Source organism: Aspergillus novofumigatus (genome assembly GCF_002847465.1).
Source record: "Aspergillus novofumigatus IBT 16806 chromosome Unknown P174scaffold_3, whole genome shotgun sequence".
Classification (NCBI taxonomy): domain Eukaryota; kingdom Fungi; phylum Ascomycota; class Eurotiomycetes; order Eurotiales; family Aspergillaceae; genus Aspergillus; species Aspergillus novofumigatus.
The window spans coordinates 904726-925654 of NW_020194276.1; the positions used below are offsets into that span (position 1 = coordinate 904726).

The 20929-nt window shown below is 40.2% G+C and overlaps 6 protein-coding genes across 6 annotated transcripts; 3 read left to right on the top strand and 3 right to left on the bottom strand.

Moving 5' to 3' along the window:
- Positions 1–24: 24 nt before the first annotated feature.
- P174DRAFT_439781 (uncharacterized protein) lies at positions 25–293 on the bottom strand. Its single transcript, XM_024826895.1, has one exon. It carries the CDS (start codon positions 271–273, stop codon positions 115–117), a length of 159 nt encoding a protein of 52 aa, XP_024683706.1. The 5' UTR covers positions 274–293; the 3' UTR covers positions 25–114.
- A 4287-nt stretch (positions 294–4580) lies between these two features.
- Positions 4581–4787, top strand: P174DRAFT_367661 (uncharacterized protein; the record flags this gene model as incomplete). Its single annotated transcript, XM_024822189.1, has 1 exon — positions 4581–4787. A coding segment is annotated over one exon (207 nt), but the record flags the coding sequence as incomplete, so codon positions are not given.
- Positions 4788–7213: 2426 nt separating this feature from the next.
- Positions 7214–7437, bottom strand: P174DRAFT_439782 (uncharacterized protein; the record flags this gene model as incomplete). The annotated part of the gene is made up of 1 exon (XM_024826896.1): positions 7214–7437. A coding segment is annotated over exon 1 (156 nt), but the record flags the coding sequence as incomplete, so codon positions are not given.
- A 283-nt stretch (positions 7438–7720) lies between these two features.
- P174DRAFT_439783 (uncharacterized protein) lies at positions 7721–8413 on the bottom strand. Its single transcript, XM_024826897.1, has one exon. It carries the CDS (start codon positions 8228–8230, stop codon positions 7946–7948), a length of 285 nt encoding a protein of 94 aa, XP_024683709.1. The 5' UTR covers positions 8231–8413; the 3' UTR covers positions 7721–7945.
- Positions 8414–17992: 9579 nt separating this feature from the next.
- Positions 17993–19010, top strand: P174DRAFT_367050 (uncharacterized protein; the record flags this gene model as incomplete). Its single annotated transcript, XM_024822144.1, has 2 exons — positions 17993–18157; positions 18225–19010. 2 exons carry the CDS (start codon positions 17993–17995, stop codon positions 19008–19010), a joined length of 951 nt encoding a protein of 316 aa, XP_024683710.1.
- Positions 19011–19673: 663 nt separating this feature from the next.
- On the top strand, positions 19674–20102 carry P174DRAFT_368920 (uncharacterized protein; the record flags this gene model as incomplete). Its single annotated transcript, XM_024822254.1, has 2 exons — positions 19674–19835; positions 19899–20102. 2 exons carry the CDS (start codon positions 19674–19676, stop codon positions 20100–20102), a joined length of 366 nt encoding a protein of 121 aa, XP_024683711.1.
- Between the last annotated feature and the right edge of the window lie 827 nt (positions 20103–20929).

Below are 20929 nucleotides of genomic sequence, written 5' to 3' on the forward strand. Positions count from 1 at the left end.
CGAATCACCAACATGACTACGGGCGATACTTGGAAAACTGGTAGCATGGTGATGAAGATGAAAAGAAACAGTAACTAATTTACAAGTGTGTGTCACCAGATTTATCCCTCGTAATTAGGGTGACCCTCCAAAGATTTTATGACCCTCAGGTGCGGTGAGGGTCGTCAGTCTACGACCCTCCCCTCCGGAGGGGCGAGTCGCGGGTCGGTCTGGGTCATGGCGACGTCTAACCACTTTGAGAACAGGCGTTGTCACATGACCGTCACGTGACATATGTTCTACTACTACTTCCCATATTAGCTATCATCCATACTAGTTAGGATCATCAGATATACATTTCCATTTTCCACCATACATTTCCAAGATTGTAGTATAGGCATACTATAATTGGTAGCATGTCTCCTGTTTGACTAGGAGCACCAACCTCTTCCGACCTCCATGAAATTGAAGCGACATCCGCAACGGATTTCACGCTGACAACTTTTATGAGATTAGACGCTGTCTATGTTCTGCTTAGGAAGATGACACAGCAACACACTACTATAATACTATAATTTATGAATCTAACCTCCTCTTCCCCTCTCACTAATATAAATGAAACGTCTGGCCCGGCAAGACATTCTCTATAAGATAAATAAATTAAAACTAATCCTTTAGGGTGCTTTATAAGATGTACTACCTAGTTAAGTCTTTCTACTAGACTGCCTGCACCTGTTAACCTCAACCACCTTCCCTCCTTCTACATCCAACATCCCATCAACACTAGCTCATTAAAGGAAGAAGGTCTAACTTATAGCAAATATATTCCCCTCCCTTAGTAAAGGGAAGTCCGCCTCAACAGAAGACACCCATGGTATGAGTTCTAGAATAGGGTCTGGTTATACTAGAACACATAATAGATAACCCTCTAGATTAGGCCTAGCGAGCTACTCCCTTGGAGACATAGAATAGGATAATCTCTCCATGCTAGAATTACATTAATCCCTTAAGGGTGATAACATTATTATTACCTAAATAAGGGATAAACTGAACACTCTGCTTGAACTAGACTAGTAACTACCTAAGGATCCCATAGAGGGGCCTTTAGTTACTAAACTACCTCCTAAGAGCTGACTTAAGGTTTTAAAAGAATTATATACTATGAAGCAATATAAACATTCTACTATATTAATTATATAGCTTTAGAATCACAGGAATGACTCCCCTAAATTTAGTAAACTAGTTAATAGATATATTATAGCAGTTGACGTTGCTAAAGCATTGGGTATTATATTAATAATGGGCTGTAAACGCATAGATAAGCTATATATAGAGATATATTTAGGCACCCCCTCATCTGAATGCTTTAGGACACTCTATAACATATTACCCACCATAATAAAAGAATTTAGAACAGGTCCTAACTACTAAGTGGATAGATATGACCTACTAGACCTTAACACTCTCAGCTACAGGGGCAGTGTTGATGTTAGTATTACTAATTACTTTAATACTACATAGAAACAGAAATGGGACTAATGTGCAGAAGAATGCATCTCTTAGCTTAAACAAGCTATTAAGGATTAATGAGCCCTCACTAAGAGAATATAATGACTTGAATGAGAATCCATAGCCAGGACTGAACATGAATATTGAGCCCCCAGACCTTGAGATCTTACTGAGGACATCTACAGTCCCCATAACTATAGCCCTTGATAGTATGATGACCCACATGACGCTCACTGTTCCCATGAGAACTGAGATGACCCTACACAGAACACAGGATGATACTCTTTATGAGATGTGTATAGCGGGGCTGACTTACACAGGTTTAATAACTACTAGAGAAATAACTACCATAGAGGTGGCATGGGTAGACGTCACGGCTACAGGGATAATGAATACACTAACTATGCTGCTAATGATATATGTGATAGTCAGAGTTTTCTAATTAATGGTAATAGCTGTTATAACCCTTAAGAAGAAGAACATCCCGCATACATGAATAGAAGGGAGGACTACTTTAGATGTCAGGCTAGATGCCAAGCAGATGCCTATGATGACCTACCCTATAAAAACTTCTAATATCCTTTCATAAGTAATGGCTCCAGGGCGGCGGACAGACTATTCTAACTTAAACTAGATGATGTCATGATATTTAATCCAGCCTTAACTAACATGAAGTTCTTTATACACAGAATTTAGATCATAGCTCAATAAGAGGGTGTATAGTCTATTCTAAATATACTTCCCTTTTATCTGAAGGGCCATGCATTAACCTAGCATACTAAGCTACCTAATAACATCTAGGATAAGATGGCCTAGTCACTAGATGCCTAGATAAGAGCACTTAACAAAGAGTTCACAGCTAACCTAATTAATATAAGACACAAAGCATGTGAATTACATTTCTCATTCATCTAAGCAGATGATATGACCCTCTTAGACTACCTTATAAAGAAGGTCTCACTTCTACATACAGCAGGTACCACTGATTCTAAATCCATTAAAAGCAAACTATAGGAAGGTCTAGACTATAGACTCACTAGCCTTATCCCACCAACTCCGACAGAAATACTTGAGCAATTCAAATAGAGGATCTAGGTGAATAAGGCCGGAGCTAGATGTCTTTAGGATGCTAAATAATATAAATCTAAGTATAAATAATAATCCTTCATAAAAGATTATATAAAGGAGGATTGGATTAACCACCTACTATCTAAGCTTAGCAGGAAGCTACTTGATAATGTGGACATCAAAGAAGACTTAACAACTAATAAGGCTACTAATAGCAAAATGCTGTCTATCTAGAAATATTCTATAGGTTATAAACTAGCCAGGCTATATTACTACTGCGGTGGCAAGCACTGGGATAATAACTGCACTAAAAAACCTAAAACTAAATAGGTGAACATATTAGAAGTAGATAACTTAGATAATAAAGATATTAAACTGCTAGAGGAGCTTACATCAGATATAATATCTAAATCCTTAATAAACTAGATATAGGATGCTAGAAGGAGGATATTATCCCTAACAGATAACCACCTCCTTAACTATTATAGAATAGTCAGGTTTTATGCACCTTATTTATATTAGAGAGTACCTATAACACTAAAAACTGCTACATTGATACTAGATCTAAGTTATGCACAATCTCTTAGGAAGTTTACAATATATATTTTAAATAATACCTAACAGCACCACATCTTATACATATAAAAGGAATTAGCTAAGATACTATAACCTCTATAGAAATTATATAATTAATAATCACCCTTATAGACATCAGCTATAACAAGGCCATACTATGAGGTGACTTCTATATCCTTCCTAATCTCTCTAAGGGAATGATCATTGGCACGGACGCATGCCAATAGAATAGGATGATCATAGACTTTACTACAGGCACTATATCTATTAATAGACACAAGGTGCATGCCATAGCATCAAAACTAAGGCTAACACTCTCTTATAAGAAATATACTGTCTACACCACTATGGCTATAATGATATAACTAAATTAAGGAGCAGCACTACTAGTGTGATTCTCTAAATATATATTATAAGATACTACCATCTTACAGCTATCACTAGTACCACAGGTGGACACATCCTATAACTCTTTTAGCAGTCTGCCATACGCTCTCATCTCTACACAGAACACCTTACTATCTTACGCAAACATGGGCGACGCCTAGATTTATATTTGCAAAGGCTAGCTACTTAGATATATCTCTATACCCAGAGAGACAGCCCACATAGACAAGATGATTAACTTTATAGGACAGTTACATAATGATGAGATATCTAGACACCTAACAGCAACAGTTCTTAATATATTAACTTCTGACCTAGATACAACTCTGATACTAGGGACAATCAAGCCACCCTAGATAGACCTAACACTCATTCTAGATGCTGATGTCTTAGACTACTGGGGGATGGAATATAGCATATAAGTAAGAATAATTCTAGATAAACATAAACATCTGTTTAGACCTAGTATTAGTAGATTTAATGATGGTATACACATGCCCATCCCATTTAAAAATAAGACTAATATAGATAATCTAAAGTAAACACCATTTACTCTACTAAAACAGGACCATGATGTAATAGATACTATTCTTAATCCTATAAAGAAGGATAGCCTAGTAGAGGATGTCCTATTAGACCAGCCATTGCCTATTATATCACTAGCATTTATTATCTGGCAATAAGGTAAGCCTAGAGTTATTATTAATTTATACTAAGTGAATATAAAGCTCATGCTAAATGCATACCCTTTACCTTAATAAGATAAGATCTTAGGGGTGATGGGCGGTGTGATAATTTTTTTATTACTAAATATTATAAAAGAATTCTTTAATTAACTAATTAAATAGGATGATAGATAGAAGACCACTTTTACTACTTAATATCATGGATACAAACAACTTACTATTATATTAATAGGATTAGCTATGGTTCCAGGATTCTTCTAGGCTTATATAGAACACATCCTATCTTAATACCTCTAGGACTTTATACTAGTATATATAGATAATGTTATTATCTATAGCTATGACTAAGAACAGTACTTAAGCCACCTTAACTAGATTCTCACCCTTCTTAAAGACTCTGGCATAGCACTTTTACTTATAAAGTGCCACTTTACATACCTATCTATCAAGATATTAGGACACCATGTATCTAGACTCAGGATCAGCACTACTAAGGATAAAATTACTATAATTAGAGTAATAGCATTCCTAGACACCCTAGAAGGCCTTAAGAAAGGAGTCACATTCTTTAATTACTATTAAATATTTATACCACACTTTATAGTAATAGCCAAACCACTATATAGACTCAAAACCCTATATCTTCACCCAGGACCAGCAAAAGGACAAGCATAAAAATACTATATTACTCAAATAGTAGTAGATATTAGGGACACAGACATAAAATAGCTACTCCAGGACGCTCGCTGAGTATAGGACCTAATTAAAGAATAATTAACAACTACACCAATCTTGCATACCCTGACTTTACTAGACCATTCAAGATTTATATTAATCATTCAAGATTTATATTAATAGGAGTAAGGAATGGGGTTTTAGGATAGCTATATATTAAACTAATAAGGATAGAGTAGAACATCCTATCCTCTTCCTTTTAAAGTTACTAACTCTAGCTAAATAAAACTACACTGCTACTAAACTTAAATATACAGCCCTCATCTAGGCGCTAATACATCTTCTATAATATATAGATAGTAAGTTTACTATCATCACTAACCATTCTGCACTGGTAGATGCTCTTTAGTGAACCCTATAAGGATGGTCAGCATAGCTTAACTAATAGGCCCTCTTTCTAGCTAGGTTTCTTCCTTAAATAATAATACTTTACTAAAAGGGTAAACTCTATATAAATACTAATACACTTTCCTAGTTTCCCATACCAACTTATGAAGCAGACAACCCTCACCCTATACAGGACACCAAGCTCTAGGAACACATGCTGGTGGATAGAGACCTTCCCACATCCATCAACCATATAATAATAATAGGAGTAGATGAGACCTTCCTACAAGCAGTCTATAATAGGTTATCTGCAGATAGAATGTTCTATTCTTTACTATAAAGGATACAAGACTAACAGCAGGACGCAGAGAAACAACACAGGAAGATATAAGATAATATAACAGAACCTTATCCTAAACCCTACAGACACTGCAACACCAGCAGAGATACTAAAACAGACCCTAATTAGTATCAGAACTTCTTACTGCGAGACAGTCTCCTATTTAACATCAGGTTGCCTAACTACAGACTATGCATCCTAAAGAAATTCAGCTAACAGATCTTCCAGCAGGTCCATGACAACAGAGGACACATTAGATTTAATAAGACATATAAGATCCTGACAGATGAATTCTTCATGCTAAACATAAAGATAGACCTATAAATATACATCCTTAAATGCCCCATCTGTAGCATAGTAAAATAATCTAAATATAAGCCCTACAGATAATTCTAACTAGTCAAGCAACCCACTGAGCTTTTCTAGGTACTCTATCTAGACTTTATAACAGGACTCCTAGAAAGCTAGGGTTATAATACTATCCTAATAGTCACTAATAAGTTATTAAAAGCTATACACCTAGTTCTAGGAAAAGAAACCTGCACAGTAGAAGAATGGGCAGATATGTTCTTTACACACATGCTAAAAGACTAGGGCCTGCTAAATGCTATTATATTAGATAGAGACCTAAAATTCTACAGCATGTTCTGGAAATAGATCTTTTTAAAATATAAAGTTTAGCTCTATATAACCACTGCCTTTAATCCCCACGCGGATGGACAATTAGAGAAAATAAATAATATAGTTAAGACTATACTCTAATCCCTGCTAATCAGATAATATAAAGCTGGCTAGAGACCCATATTACCAGATATAGAGTAGATAATTAATATACTTCTATTAGTATCTACAAACACAACACTATATGAAATTCTGTATAGATGGATACCACAACTACTTCTAATAATAGGGGATAATAATAATAACTTCCTAATAAGATGCCATAGCATTTAATAAGCTGTTAAGGACAGAGTAGACTTAGTGATAGCATACATAGTGATTATATATAATAATAAATATAAACCTATTAAGCTAAAAGACTAGGTATATATTAAGATTATTAAAGGTATTAGAACTAGCTACTCCTTACCCTTATCTTTAAAGTTATCACTAGTCAAATAGGGACCCTTTCATATTAAAAGGAAGGTTGGATATCTTACTTATAAACTTAATCTGCCTATAATATAGAGAATCCATCCTATTATATCTATCATTCATCTTAAGTAAGCATACCCTAATAATATATACCACCGCACTGCCCCAAGGATTGAAGACGCAGCACCTATTATAGTTAATAGATAAGAAGAATATAAAATAGAACAGATCTGTCACGGGCTAGAATATCTCAGTCCGAGGCTTTACTCTAGCCGTCCCAATAGGCCACGAAGGTATGAAGTGGAATTGCTAGAGAAGGAAGGAAACTAGGTACAGGCGGCTATCATACTAATCAATGTAATAACCAGTCCTAATCACGTGATTGATCAGTTGGTGGTGTCCAGGCTGGACGCTAGTTGCTAGTTAGGTGATTACACAGCCACGTACATAAGGTGGCGCGTGTCATGGGGGCAGCCTATGACAATACCCCCTCCTTTAAGGCCACCTCTGGGGGCTGTTAATGGAAGAGGGCGTCCATAGCAGAACTTTGGGCTGTTGTCTTAGTACGGGGCTTAGCAGGGGCAGGTGTAGGTGAACCAGGCTGGGATGTAGTAGGTGAGCTAGAGTGACATGAGTGCTGATTGCATTCCTTAATCCAATGGTCATCAGAACCACAGTACAGGCAGAGGTCATGTTCTAGTTGGTAAGAACAGCGTTTAGAAGCAGGCGATTGAGAGTGGCGTCTGGAGGCAGGTCTAATAGCATGTGTGTGGGAAATCCTAATGGGGTCTGTATCCATTGGGTTGGTATGGTGAGTCTGGCTAGGTGCTGGTTTCATAGCAGGGTTCTTGACAGGCTGGGCATGATGGGTACATTAATTAATAAGCTGGACAAGCTCTACATATTCATTATATGAGAGGCTAAAGAGGGTGTCGTTCGTATCTTCAAGGGTCTGGTGAAGGGAGGGGCGAAGCCCTCTATATAAGGTGGATAAGTGTGAACTATCTGGCTATATAGTTGCTCCAGCCTCATACATAAGGCGCTTAAAGCGGGCAAGAAAGGCAATAAGGGACTTATCTTCCTGTTGCTGCACAGTAGTAAAGTGCTGCATGGCTTCCTGGTGTTCTCTGGGATTATGGCAAAGATGCTGGAAGAATGAGAAGATGACTTCTGCATCCCATAACTGGGTTTCTTCTGCAGATTGGCGTAGGTGAAGGACTGAAGCCTGTTGTGGCTGTTCTAGTTAATCCCATACATAATTAAAAGCATCAGCTCCAGTGAGCTTGTCTGATTGGAGTTTTGCTTGGATGGATGGGAGCCAGGTGCGCAGAGTATATGGTTTGCCATCAAAATGGGGAGGGTCTGGTAGGCGGGATCTTGACATAGATAAGAGCTGGGTCTGGAGTAGCTGGACGTCAGCTCGGGAGGTATTTAGATCTGCATGTAGGGTCTGGATCTCGGTGCGCTGGTTCTGGAGTTCTTGCTGGAGTTGCTGTATAAGTAGGAGGAGGGTGGATTGGTCAGACATCTTGTAAAATTTTCAGGGGGTCAGGTCTGATCAGGGGTAGTGAAAATTCTCTCTGAGGATTTGCAATAGCTTTGTTGGCTATTGTCACTACTAGCAGGCAGGTGAGCAATTCCAACTGTCATGGGCTAGAATATCTCAGTCCGAGGCTTTACTCTAGCTGTCCTAATAGGCCATGAAGGTATGAAGTGGAATTGCTAGAGAAGGAAGGAAACTAGGTACAGGCGGCTATCATACTAATCAATGTAATAACCAGTCCTAATCACGTGATTGATCAGTTGGTGGTGTCCAGGCTGGACGCCAGTTGCTAGTCAGGTGATCACACAGCCGCGTACACAAGGCGGCGCGTGTCATGGGGGCAGCCCATGACAAGATCATCTAATAATCTACAGATTAATATCTTATAAAGTAGAAGAAGGGTAATAAGACCTAGGAACCACTTACTAATATAAAGGAAGATATCCCTAACCTTCTTAGGTATTTCCAGGCAAAACAATATTAAAAGTAAGTAGATATAAAGTAATACTATTCTCTTCTTACTCTCCCTCTAAACTATCTATTTATATCTTACCTTACCTTCTACTTATATATAACCTTACCTTCTACTTATAATTTACCTTACCTCCCACTTACACCTTACCTTACATTACTAATCTTTTATAAGTATAAATACTCACCTCCCCTTATCTCCCTCTCCTATAACCTTTTATCTTCTATCTTCATCTATCCTTAATCTTAATATGGACCTGACACTTTACTAGAACCAGAATAATTAGAACCTACACAATAACAACATGCCTAGGGTTGATAAGATAAGCCTTATAATAAACACACTATTACTGCCCCTCACACATCCTTAGATACCATCAGATGGAGAGGGCCTGACTAATAATCAAGATGTATAGACAGTTATTAAACTATATATAGAAGAATAACCCATTCCACCTAACTATGTTAAGCTATCAGACATCTAGATATTCAAAATCCTTATAAATAAGTTAATCACCACGGATAATAGATACACAAACTAGCCTTTTAACTTTGCAAAACATGGCGGCATACAACCAGGATAAAGACTAACTAGTCCTACTATATTTATCTGAAAGGGCTTAAAACTCTACTTCCTTATTTTCACAAAGTATTACATACTCTGTGGCACTCCCTGCGCTAATATTAAGAATTAGCTATGCAGGACATGGGCAGAAGGTAAATAGAGAAATAAGGAACACATAAGATAGTTATATAATTTAGTAGAAGTTCTAAAAACAGCAAGAATAGAATATATGCTTATCATTAACCTCACTAACCTAACTACCACACTATCAGATACTATATAATATAAAGCACCTTCACTGGATGTTGATCCTACTAAGTATAATTAGGATTATATCTTACTAACTATTAATGACATTTCCTTTGTTATGAAACCAGTGACTGTTAAGAATATTACTGATATTGCAAAGAAGATAGTTATGTGTAAGACTAAGGTCAGAAATAAAATATTTACCTTATACACCTATAAACAGCCTATTAACACGCCTTCTGTACCCCTGGATGCATAGCCTAATATACATCCTCTATCCTCTAGTCCACAGCCTAATGTACAGATCACTAGCATAACTAATAATACTCACAGTTCTGGATCCTTAAATATATGGAATATGCAACCTGAGAGTGCTGTGCCCTTAAATACCCTGAGCTATCAGCATCTTAATAACATGCTTAGGCAAATTAACTAGACACCAGCTAAACCACCTAACCCTGCCATAACTTAATTAAACCTTGCTTCTGCATCTTCATTTAACTCTGCTATATCATTTAATGCTGACTTCCGCGACATTAAATGAAGATAGCTTAGTATAGAGAATAAAGGGGAATCTAACCCCTAGGCTAAGATAGCAAAATAAATCATCATTAATGGGGAACAAATAGAATATCTATATTAGGAAAAAGTAAAGGGACTTGTGACTATGATTAATATAATACAGGACATGGTTAACACTATGAAGGAAAATCTTTAATAAATGTCATTTAATACACTATTCTTAGTAGTAGTATAAACAGTCTAGAGGATGATACAAGACAACTAGCATGATAAAACTAGAGTTCAGGATGTCACTAATAATATGTGAGAAGCACTTGATAGGATGTGCTCTGTTAGCAGTTGAAATATGTTATATGTCCTTTTCCATGTGAACATGATAGCAGTTAAAATACAAACTTCATGAAAATGGATGATACATCTTACAATTTGACTTGCCCGAGATGGGCTTTCGCGGGATGGGGGTGCTGTCACATGACCGTTATATGACATATGTTCTACTACTACTTCCCGTATTAGCTATCATCCGTACTAGTTAGGATCATCAGATATACATTTCCATTTTCCACCATACGTTTCCAAGATCGTAGTATAGGCATACTACAGGCGTAGCCATCTTTTATACCTTCTTTTCCAAGCCAACGTTTATTTTCTCCTAAGGTGTCAAAAGGGTCTACAGTACTTCTTCTGCACAAGGGCGCGGATGCAAATGCTCCCGCCTTGCCTATCAAAGGGGCCGCTCAGCACAGCCGTCTAGACATGGTGCGCATGCTGCTGAATGTAAACTCCCGCCAGACAGAAGCGTGGTTCAACGCGCCATTTCTTTGGCCAAAGAAAATAGTCTTCCTGCCATGGTTGGCTTACTCGAGCGTCACTGTACGGAAGGAACAGATCACTGCACGAATGAATGTGGCGTCAAGTCTATGATGGCACTGCTCATATTCCAATGGTATGGTAGTATTTTGATAGAAAACTAAGCATAGAGAAGAGGGGGAAGAAGTATGTACATAGTGGGGAGATATGTAAACAGAGGGTGGAACAGTGCAAACAATCCAAACAGCCCTAGAGAGGTAAGTGGTCAAGATGGGCAGAAAGCTCCATGTAAGGAGGTCCGCGGGGAATATAGTAATGGATTATCACATTACCCCCCCTTTAGGTTCCGGATGCCCTCATCTAGGGTTTATCATCATCAGGGTGATCATCAAGGAATACATCATCTTTAGCTGCTTGTAGCCATTCTGGTAGGCGTATTAGCAGGCCTAGCATGGCTAGATATCAGGCGTGGAAGTCACAGAGCAACATTAGGGAGTTCCTAAAATTTCAGGCTAGATACCAGGCAAGATTAATATCATGACTAAGCTATCTTACCCAGTACTGGAGCTTGCAATAGTAGAGTTAGGATGCTAGTATCTTATTAACCTCCTATTCATCTTCACTATTAACTTCTAGCGGGGGAGCCGGGTCCTAGAGCTGGCTAGGCAGAGGAGGTGTAGATAGGGCTTTGTAAAGCTTCTCAGGTGTGAAGACAGGGTGGACTTTTATAGAATCTAGGAGATCTAGTTAGAAGGCATTCCCCTCTCACTTTATAATTTAGTATGGTCTAGCAAGCTGGTCAGCAAGCTTCTAACTAGGACAGTCAAGCTTCCAATCCAATATGGTAATGAAGATGTAATTATCAATATTAAAGTTAACAGCACAGTGATGCTTATTAGCCTATTGCTTCTATTAATATTAAGCAGCTTCTATACCTCTGTGAGTATATAACTAGATCTCCTCCATGCATCTAGCCATCTACTGTGCTTGCTCATGATTAACATTAAGGTCTGACAGCCCGGTAGCTGCTGACCAGTTAAAGGATGTGTATGGTTCAAAGCCTCTCTTAATAAAGAAGGGTGATATCCTAGTAGATTTACTTAGAAGCACCGCAGCAGCAAAATTTAGTATAGACAGCCACTGGTCCTAGTCATCCTGGTAATAATTAATAAATGGTTGTAATCACTGTGCAATCCACTGGTTCATGACTTCTGTTTAACTATTAGTCTGCGGATGATATCCTAATAATAGCTTAAGGCAGATCTACAAGACCTTATATAGTTTATCCCAGAAATCTAAGATGAACTAACCTCCCCTATCTAAGACAATTATTTCTGGTAAGCCAGTCCATAGGTAAATATAAGTAATAAAGAGACGCGCTATGTCATGAGCAGTAGTTATCTTATAATAGGGGATAGTAAAGGCTCTCTTCCCTAGTTAGTCCACCACAATGAATGTAGTGTTAAAACCTGTCTTAGAGCGCGGGAATAAATGGAAATCTATAGTAATATATTACTAAGGTTAGTTAGGGATTGGAAGGGGCTGTAGTAGACCTAGTAGAGGGTCTCTACGCGTCTTTATTTAATGGCAGATAAGGTAATTATCTATATAGTGGTCTACATCCCATCTCTAGGAAGTCTAATAGTAGTAAGCATGGATAAGTCTCTTCATCTTAGCCTTGCCTGGGTGTGCAGAAGATGGTGGGTGGTGGATTTCATCCAATAGGCAAGCATATAGGTCACCTTCATCAGGCACTACTAGGCATCCTTAGAAGAGTAGAAGTCCATCTTAGAGTTCCCATTAGTCACTACCCACCCATGTGAGCTCTTACTCAGGCTGGAGGCTGTCATGTAGTTAATTTACTTCAGATACCTAATCCACTATTAATATTAGGCTGGGGGTAACAGCTGCTAAGATTCAGGGGTTAAGGTAGTCTGGCTTGAATATTAACTGAATTTAGTGATTATCAGTCCCTTCTAGGTCTTGTGGCCTGGAGAGTGTGTTAGCTAGCATGTTAAGCTTCCCCAGCTAGAAAGTAATAAGGAAGTAGAAGCTGGATAGGAACTTATTCTATTAGGCCTATTAGGGGTTTAGTTGCTGTTTCTACATGAAATATTATAATGCTTAGTAGTCTATAAATATCTTAAATAATTTAGCTCTTTATAGGCCCTGCAGCTCAGCTCACCATTCTTCTAAAGCATATATAATAGCTAATAATTCTTAGTTATGGATGCTGTAGTTACACTCTGCTAGATTTATGGTTTTAGAATAGTAGGTAATAGGATGCCACTCTTCCCCCCACTACTAAGAGAGCATACCAGTGACTATGCTGTCAGAGGCATCTATCTCTAGCTTTATAAGTAAGGACAGGTCATAATAGGTGAGAAGCAGAGCTTCCATAAGGGCAACCTTTAAATAGTAGAACATCTTCTCATAGTTATCATTCTATGTAAAGGGAACATCCTTCCTTATTAATATAACTAGGGGTTTAGCAACATGACTATACTCCTATATAAACCTCTAATAGAAGTTATAGAAACCTAGAAATGACTGGACCCCCCTCATAGTGGTGGGAGTCTTCCACTTCTATACTGCAATAACCTTTTCTAGGTCAACCTGGATACCATCTATTAAGATGATGAAGCTAAGATACCACATCTTTATTACATAGAATTTATATTTCTTTATCAAGGCTTATAGGCCGTGCTCCTATAAGCACTGTAGAATAGCACAGATGTAGAGCTGGTGGTCTAACTTATTATTAGAATAGATTAGTAGGTTGTCAATGAATGCAGTCAGATATTGATCTAGGCAATCTATAAAAATACTATTCACAAAGTGCTGGAATATAGCTAGTCTATTAGTGAGTCTAAAGGGTATTACCTTATATTTAAAGCTGCCATATCATGAGCAGAATATGGTAAGGTCCTCTGAGGCCAAGTCCATGTAAATCTAATAAAAACCCTGGCGGATGTCTAGCTTAGTGAAGATCTTTGCTTTAGAGATATGCTCTAAAATCTCATTAATTAAGGGGAGAGGGTAATAGTCCTTACACATTATAGCATTTAGTTTGCAGTAGTTAACATAGAAATATAGTCCTCTACCTAGCTTTTCCACCATAAGAATGGGAGAAGTAAAGGGAGTGTTACTAGGTATGATGAATCCCTTATAAAGGTTGTCTAGTATGTATTCCCTCACTGCTTCTAATTCTTCTGCATTCATCTTATATAGGGGCCTGTAGCTAACTGCATTCTCCTATTCTAGTTTAACTTTATAGTCAAATTCCCCGCGGTGGGGAGGCAAAGTATCAGAATCATATTTGGAGAAAACATTAACTAGGTCCTAATAAGGTTCTGGTAGGACTTACTTAATCTCGTCTTTGGCAATCGCTGGACTATGGTTAGTTAACTAAGATGTTAAAGACTAAGCTGCAATGGTCAGCTGCTAAGAGAGGGAAAGGGGTTGTTTACCCCATTTCTTATTAATTAGTTTGTTAAGCTCATGGAGGGAAGATAAGAAGATGGTGGCATCTTTCTTATATATATATTAGTAGAAGGCTACTGCACCTATTATAGTAATATTAATAACAGTCTTACTTGGTGGGTGGGTAGGTTGTGATGTTAGTTCTATACCTCTTCCTTATAGGGCTTATTCCATCTTAAGGGCGCAATACTGCTAATTAATTTCCTCTATTCTTATAGGTTAGTATCATCTAGTCTTATAGAAAGGTGAAGTGGTGGTTATCAGCATTGCTAGGTCAGGCTCCTTAGGGGAATAGGGCTTGGGTGCCTCCTTAGGAGCTGCGGAAGGAAGCACTAGGGACTGAATATATAAGTATTTAGAGGTATCTAGGGACCCTTAGATTATTCTAGAAAAGGGGTGCCATGACCTTACACCATAGCCCTGTGGTTCTCCCATCAAGCTGTGCATATTTAAAGGCTTGGTTGCTGCCCTGGGAAGAACCACAGGGCTAGGGGTGGTTAGGGAGAGAAGAGAAGATGGAGCTAAGGGAGGGAAGATGTCCCTTTTATACCCTGCCCATTGCCTAGCGCGGTGCACCACGTCACGTTAGTGATCTCAGTTAATAGGTTGCCTAATTAGGAAGTTGCGAGGGACCTCCCAGTTCATCTATATAGCTATCTCATCTTGGTAGGTGGGTGGCAAAGACCAGATTAACTATTTCCCTGCACAATCCACTAGTATATGGTGTTCTGCGAGCCACATCCTTCCTAGTATGATATTATGGTGTCCCAGGTCTAGTATAAGAAATGGCATCCATCTTATAATGTGATTATCTGTGGCCATAGTTAATATGATAACATGGGTAAGAGGAATAGACTACCTTCCATCAAACCCTATAACTATATACTCCCTTTCTAGGGGCACAGTAGGTATTCCAAAATGTTAAGATATCTGGATAGCTAAGGAAGTGGTCATGCACACATATGTATTTGCTCTAGTATTAACTAGGGAGCTCATAGATACTGAGAATCTATTAATAAGGATAAGAGATTTTAATTAGAAACTATCTTCTTCATCACCTAATAGATTCCATAAGTCTAAGTTACACAAGTTAACTAATTTTGCGCCTAAGAAGGAGACTTCTCCTAGGCATCCTTGTTTTCTAGTTTGGGAGTGGGCTTAACAGGCTATTCTAATACTTTAAGCTGCGCAGCCTGCTTTATGGGGCAGCTGTAGCTAGTATACCTAACCTAGAAGCATGTAAAGTATTTACCCTCACTTATAAGATGCTTCCTAGTCTTATCATCAAGGTTGCTAGGAGCTGGGGAAGCTGTAGTAGTACAGCCATGAGTAGTAGTATTATCTATAGAGGGAGTGGCTACAGCTGGGGTAGTAGCATAAGATATTACTCTAGTCCCTCTAGTTTGAGTATTAGCGCCACTATTCAAACAAGCCTTAATTCTCTCTATATTCTTAATGTTTATCACTATATAGCTGCAGTAGTCTGTGAACTCCTGGAAGGTCTTATTATTATTATTATATATAGGTATAGTGAGCTCTTGCATACAGAGAGATAGTTTATTATACAGGTTATCTTTCTAGGTCTCCTTAGGGATGCTTGCTTCCACCATAAGGTATAGGAACTTAGAAATAAAGTCATTCCATTTGACTGATAGCTTTATATAGAGGGTGTTATATTTCCACTTAGTAACTTGCTTATGATTAGGGTCTGTGAATATGTTTTCCAGGTGCTTAAGGAGGTCAGTGGAGTCCTGGTATGGGTTAATAGTATCTTCTCACAGATAAGGGGTAATATGCTTCCAGGCGTTGCCCTCAGTATGACTAGTCACATAGGTGATTCTCATCATGGGGTTAGGGAAGTGGTTAGTGTTAGTAATAAGCTTCTACTTAATGGCTAGTAACTAATCTTTAAAATGAGGGTCCTTTCCATTACTAAGGAGAGGGGGTCTGGAATCTTTGCTGACTTACTACTAGTAGCTAAAGCCTGGGAACCAGTGTTTCTAATACCAGATCTATAGGCTACCTATAGGGCGAAGTCATTTCATTTATAGATTACCTCTTCAAGCTTCTCTCAGGCCTTGTTATGTTCAAGGTTAGCAGTGATGAGCTGGGCCTGGGTCTATTTATATTCCTAACAGATCTATTTATTCTGGCACTTAAGATTATCAGTCTTACTCTAGCTCTTAATAAGTTACTTATTTAGGAGAGCTGCCTCTGCACAGTTCTGGTTTGCCTTTATGTCTAAAGTGATGTAGATCTGGGAGATGGCTTCCCAGCAGTGCTTAGGGTCCATTCCCTAGTGGGCAGTGAATTCTTTGTAGGAGATACCATCAGCCAGCTCATAGGTGTCTTCATCAAGGCCGCCATTCTCTGTCTGGTTGAGTAGGGCAGTCAGCCTTCTAGCAAAACCTGAGCCTGGTCTAGTACACTGAGTGGAGGGGTTATAGGTTCTATTCCCAGCTCCTTGCTGGTTCTTAGGCTCCTTAGTAGAAGCTGCAGGTCTGGCCATCATTTATTCTTTTGTGATCTTAGTTAATAGATTATATTGTTATCTCCAACTGTTGGCGTCATTAGCACGCGAAGGGTTCTTTGCAAGAGGAGGTAAGATCAGTGCTTAACGCGAAAAAGAATGCGTTTGTTACTAGATCTTAAACCTTCTAATGAAAGAGATGATGCAGGAAGTGATGCTTAGTTTTATATAATGGCACTGCTCATATTCCAATAGTATGGTAGTATTTCAATAGAAAACTAAGCATAGAGAAGAGGGGGAAGAAGTATGTACATAGTAGGGAGATATGTAAACAGAGGGTGGAACAGTGCAAACAATCCAAACAGCCCTGGAGAGGTAAGCAGTCAAGATGGGCAGAAAGCTCCATGTAAGGAGGTCCGCGGGGAACATGGTGATGGATTGTCACAAAGTCCTCAGCTCTCATGAATGGGTGTGTACGATCCAGTTTTCTATGAACAAAGAAGTAGGCATTTTGGGGGTCAAGACCTTGCTGACATTTTGCACCTTACTATATTCTAGTAGTAGCTTAAAACCTCAACAACGTCTTGATGTTGTACTAGAATGTACGAGACCTCGTTGAATGAACCTTAACCCAGATATTAGGTAACAGAATAACGAAAAACCATCTTCTGATCTTTCTCATTGAGTGGCAGGTCGGTCTCGAGGACGTCGCACGATCTGAAAACAAAGGACGATACACGTTTCCTTTGACGTTTGGCCATCCTTTTTCTTCTTCGGCTGGGTCCCTGACAAAGCCCGGAGAGTCCCGTTAACTTTATCAAAGTAAGTGGCTTTCTCAGCCGCGGTCTTTCTTGTCGGTCCGTCTGGTTCTTTGCTATCGAGTACACAACACCAAGGAGACTCGACGGTAGACAATCTTCTAATTTTACCAGTCTTTCATATTTCCGAACGGTTTTGGATTGTACTATGGTTCAGGGATGTCGACTTCAACAAGGGAATGACCTCGAGGACTAACTGAAGGAGCTGGTCCTTTACTCCAATTCGGAACAGAGAGTTCTCACTGTGCATTAACTGCCAGTAACTGGGACTAACGTTGAACTCTGCATATATATATCAGCATCTCTCGGCCAGGACATGTTGATATCAAGATCGCGAACAACTAATCCATATACGCAAGATGGCCGACTTCCAATTTGGCCCCAAAACCCACAGGGATCGAGAGCAAGTGGTATACCGGACCTACGTATGCCAGATCTCTCGCTTTCTAGATGCTCATGGAATCCCCAATGTGCTCTGGGGGGAGCTTGTGATGAATATGCTTCTCATTCCCCTTGTGATAGATGTAAGTCCGCAGTTCCCCTGAAGCAGGACAAATGCAGCTGGAGGAGCTAACCACCAGACAATAACAGGGTATTTGCATCGTCATCCCCGACGAACATATTGACAAAGCGCGCGACCTCTTGCTAGCAGCTGGCTGTCCCCCTTGCCAGGCGGGGAGCCTTTGCCCCTTCTACCATCCCTACGCTTCCCGCGCCATCCCCTACGCACACTTCAACCTCATAGACCGCGGCCCCTTGGACTTCTACAAACCTGAGATATTCGGCGAAAATCCCCGGGAATGGTACACGCTGGAACTCTTCAAGAAGTCTGATGTGCTGTGGGGAGCGCCTGAGATCCCACTCAGCCCACCCATTCCCAATGATCCTGATTATTGGACAGTCACCGATGACCGACTTCCTGAAGTCGCCATTGAATACCAGCTAGGCCGCATTGTCGACGCAGATTATCCAGTTAAGATCCCCTCGCCAGCACGCTTCGCCGAGTCACTGACCCTCTTGTACTTCCGGGATAACTTTCCGGAAGAAACTGCCAGAGGGAACCACTGGGATTCGCTGCTAGTGGACATGAAGACAGTTCTGAAAAAGGACCGCCTTTACAAACTGGAGGACCTTCCATCACGTACTCAGAGCTGGTTCAAATTTCTGGACAAACCTCCAGTGAATAGAATGCAAGGTCGTGTGGGGGAGAAGTTTGCGGCGGCGATGAGGAAGGCCGGCGAGATCCCAGAGAGAAGTCCCTGGCCGTCGGCAGTTCTTGGGTTGCCTGGATGGCGTGAAGAGCTTAAACGATGGGATGAGGAGGAAGAGGAGATGAGGAAGAAAGAAGAAGAGGTGAAAGAGGAGCAGACTGCGTGATGGAATGATAGGTGGTTTTCTGTTTATTTAGTATTCGCCTATTTGTTGTTGTCGATTGCCATATTCTGAGCATATAGCTGCTCAACTTGCTTACCAGTTGAGTCAATGCTGTTGTTATACCTTATTCTGTGACTGTTAGAAGAAGATTCACCCTCTAGAGCAAGCCCACTAGTTGTGGCACAATGAAATGCTTTCAATCAATAATGTCTTATATCGGAGTGGCTCACAATGCCACCCTTAAGTCAATGATAACTAAGACAGGCTGTATGCTTCATACGAAGAAGTTTCACCCTCTAAAGTGAGAGTAATCCCAGTGGTTGCGGCATAATGGATACTTCCAATCAATAATGTCTTGTATCAGGATAGCTCAGAATGCCACCCTCATGTCTGCCGTAACTAAACAAGATAGATGCTCTGCATGATGTTGATAAAGAATTAAATAAGCCGTGCCTCCATGTATATCCCCACCCATGTTTGAAAGTGAACATCTGTTGCAAGGTGCAGTGATTCTTGAACCAACTGATGACTATAAATAACAGGATCCATTCCCTTCTTCACTGGCTCAGCCACTACCAACAGTACTACCAACTTCATTTCACCAAGCTCTGCAACCTAGTTTAAAAGCTATACCCCCAGAACCACAGAACAACTCTCAACATCGACATGACTCATCCGTCCGACAATGTCCTTGGGGCTGCACTCAGAGCTGCAGCAATGACGCTCATTCTGTCTCTACAAGCAATGCCAGAGCTGCGGGGGGTGCACATTGCAATCATCGGTGGCTTAGCGGTCCAGCACTATGTGGGAGACCGCCGGCGAACCTCGGTGAGTGCATTGAAGAACCCAATCCGGCAACGCATGCTAACGAGGCCATGTATCCTGGCGCAGGATGTGGATGTTCTGCTTTTCAGCCCTGATCATTCTATTGACACCCGAAGGATCCGCAAGGAGCTGGTCTCTGGATTCTCCCATCTCTTTATGGAGTGTGCCGACCCTATGTTCTTCAAGTACAGGCATGGGGACTTGACGCACTTGGTGCAGGTTGACCTCATTCCTCAATATCTGGTACGTCTTGGTGCCGCGGTCAGATAGACGAGGTCAAACTAACGTGATTGACGACAGCCTCCGTACCTACGATGGCTCTCAGCAACGTGCAGACAGACCGTTTATCGTTTATCGCCCCGTTAGACCTCATCGCGTACAAGGTCCATTGCTCTAGCAGGCGGCCCTGTCCGGATAAGCGGAAACAGGACGCCCAGGACGCGAGGATGGTCTGGGAAGTGATGTACGATCTGCGGCTCGTTCCACTCAACCAAGCGCAGAGCCGGGCCATTTTGTCGGGGCTGGATCTGATGGCAGCATATTCCGACCTTTGTGGCTGGATAAAGAGGAGGCTGAGACAATGGGTACATATGTGAGGGAGGACCATTCCGTCCGCGAGGACGAAGAAGTTGGGGGTCGATCCAACATTCAAAGATATAGTATAGAGCAACTAGTTGATGAGGTCCTGCTGGCCAGAGACTGATATAAATAAATTGTACTAGGGATGGCCTATTTGCAGGTGTTCAGAAAGTGGTTTAGTGTATGAGAGAACCATAAACGCGGACTGCTTGCTGGCAGACAGGATGATGTGCTGATTGAACTAAACCCCTGTGTATGGTAGCACTTTTGGCCTATTCACATATCCTAACAGACTCATGCTCCATAACAAGAGCTCACTGATCTAAGCAGATGCTGGAATGCCTTACTCCTTTTCATGCTTGCTGAAAACCTGGATACTCATATCTCCGTCTATCTATCCATGTGCCACAGAATCCTCACCAAACACCCTCCCCTTCCTGTCTGCTTCTTCTCTCCATTCATCCCTCTTTTTCACCAAGGAAGAGAAGAACACTAGCTTTGTGTCGACATCTCAAGCA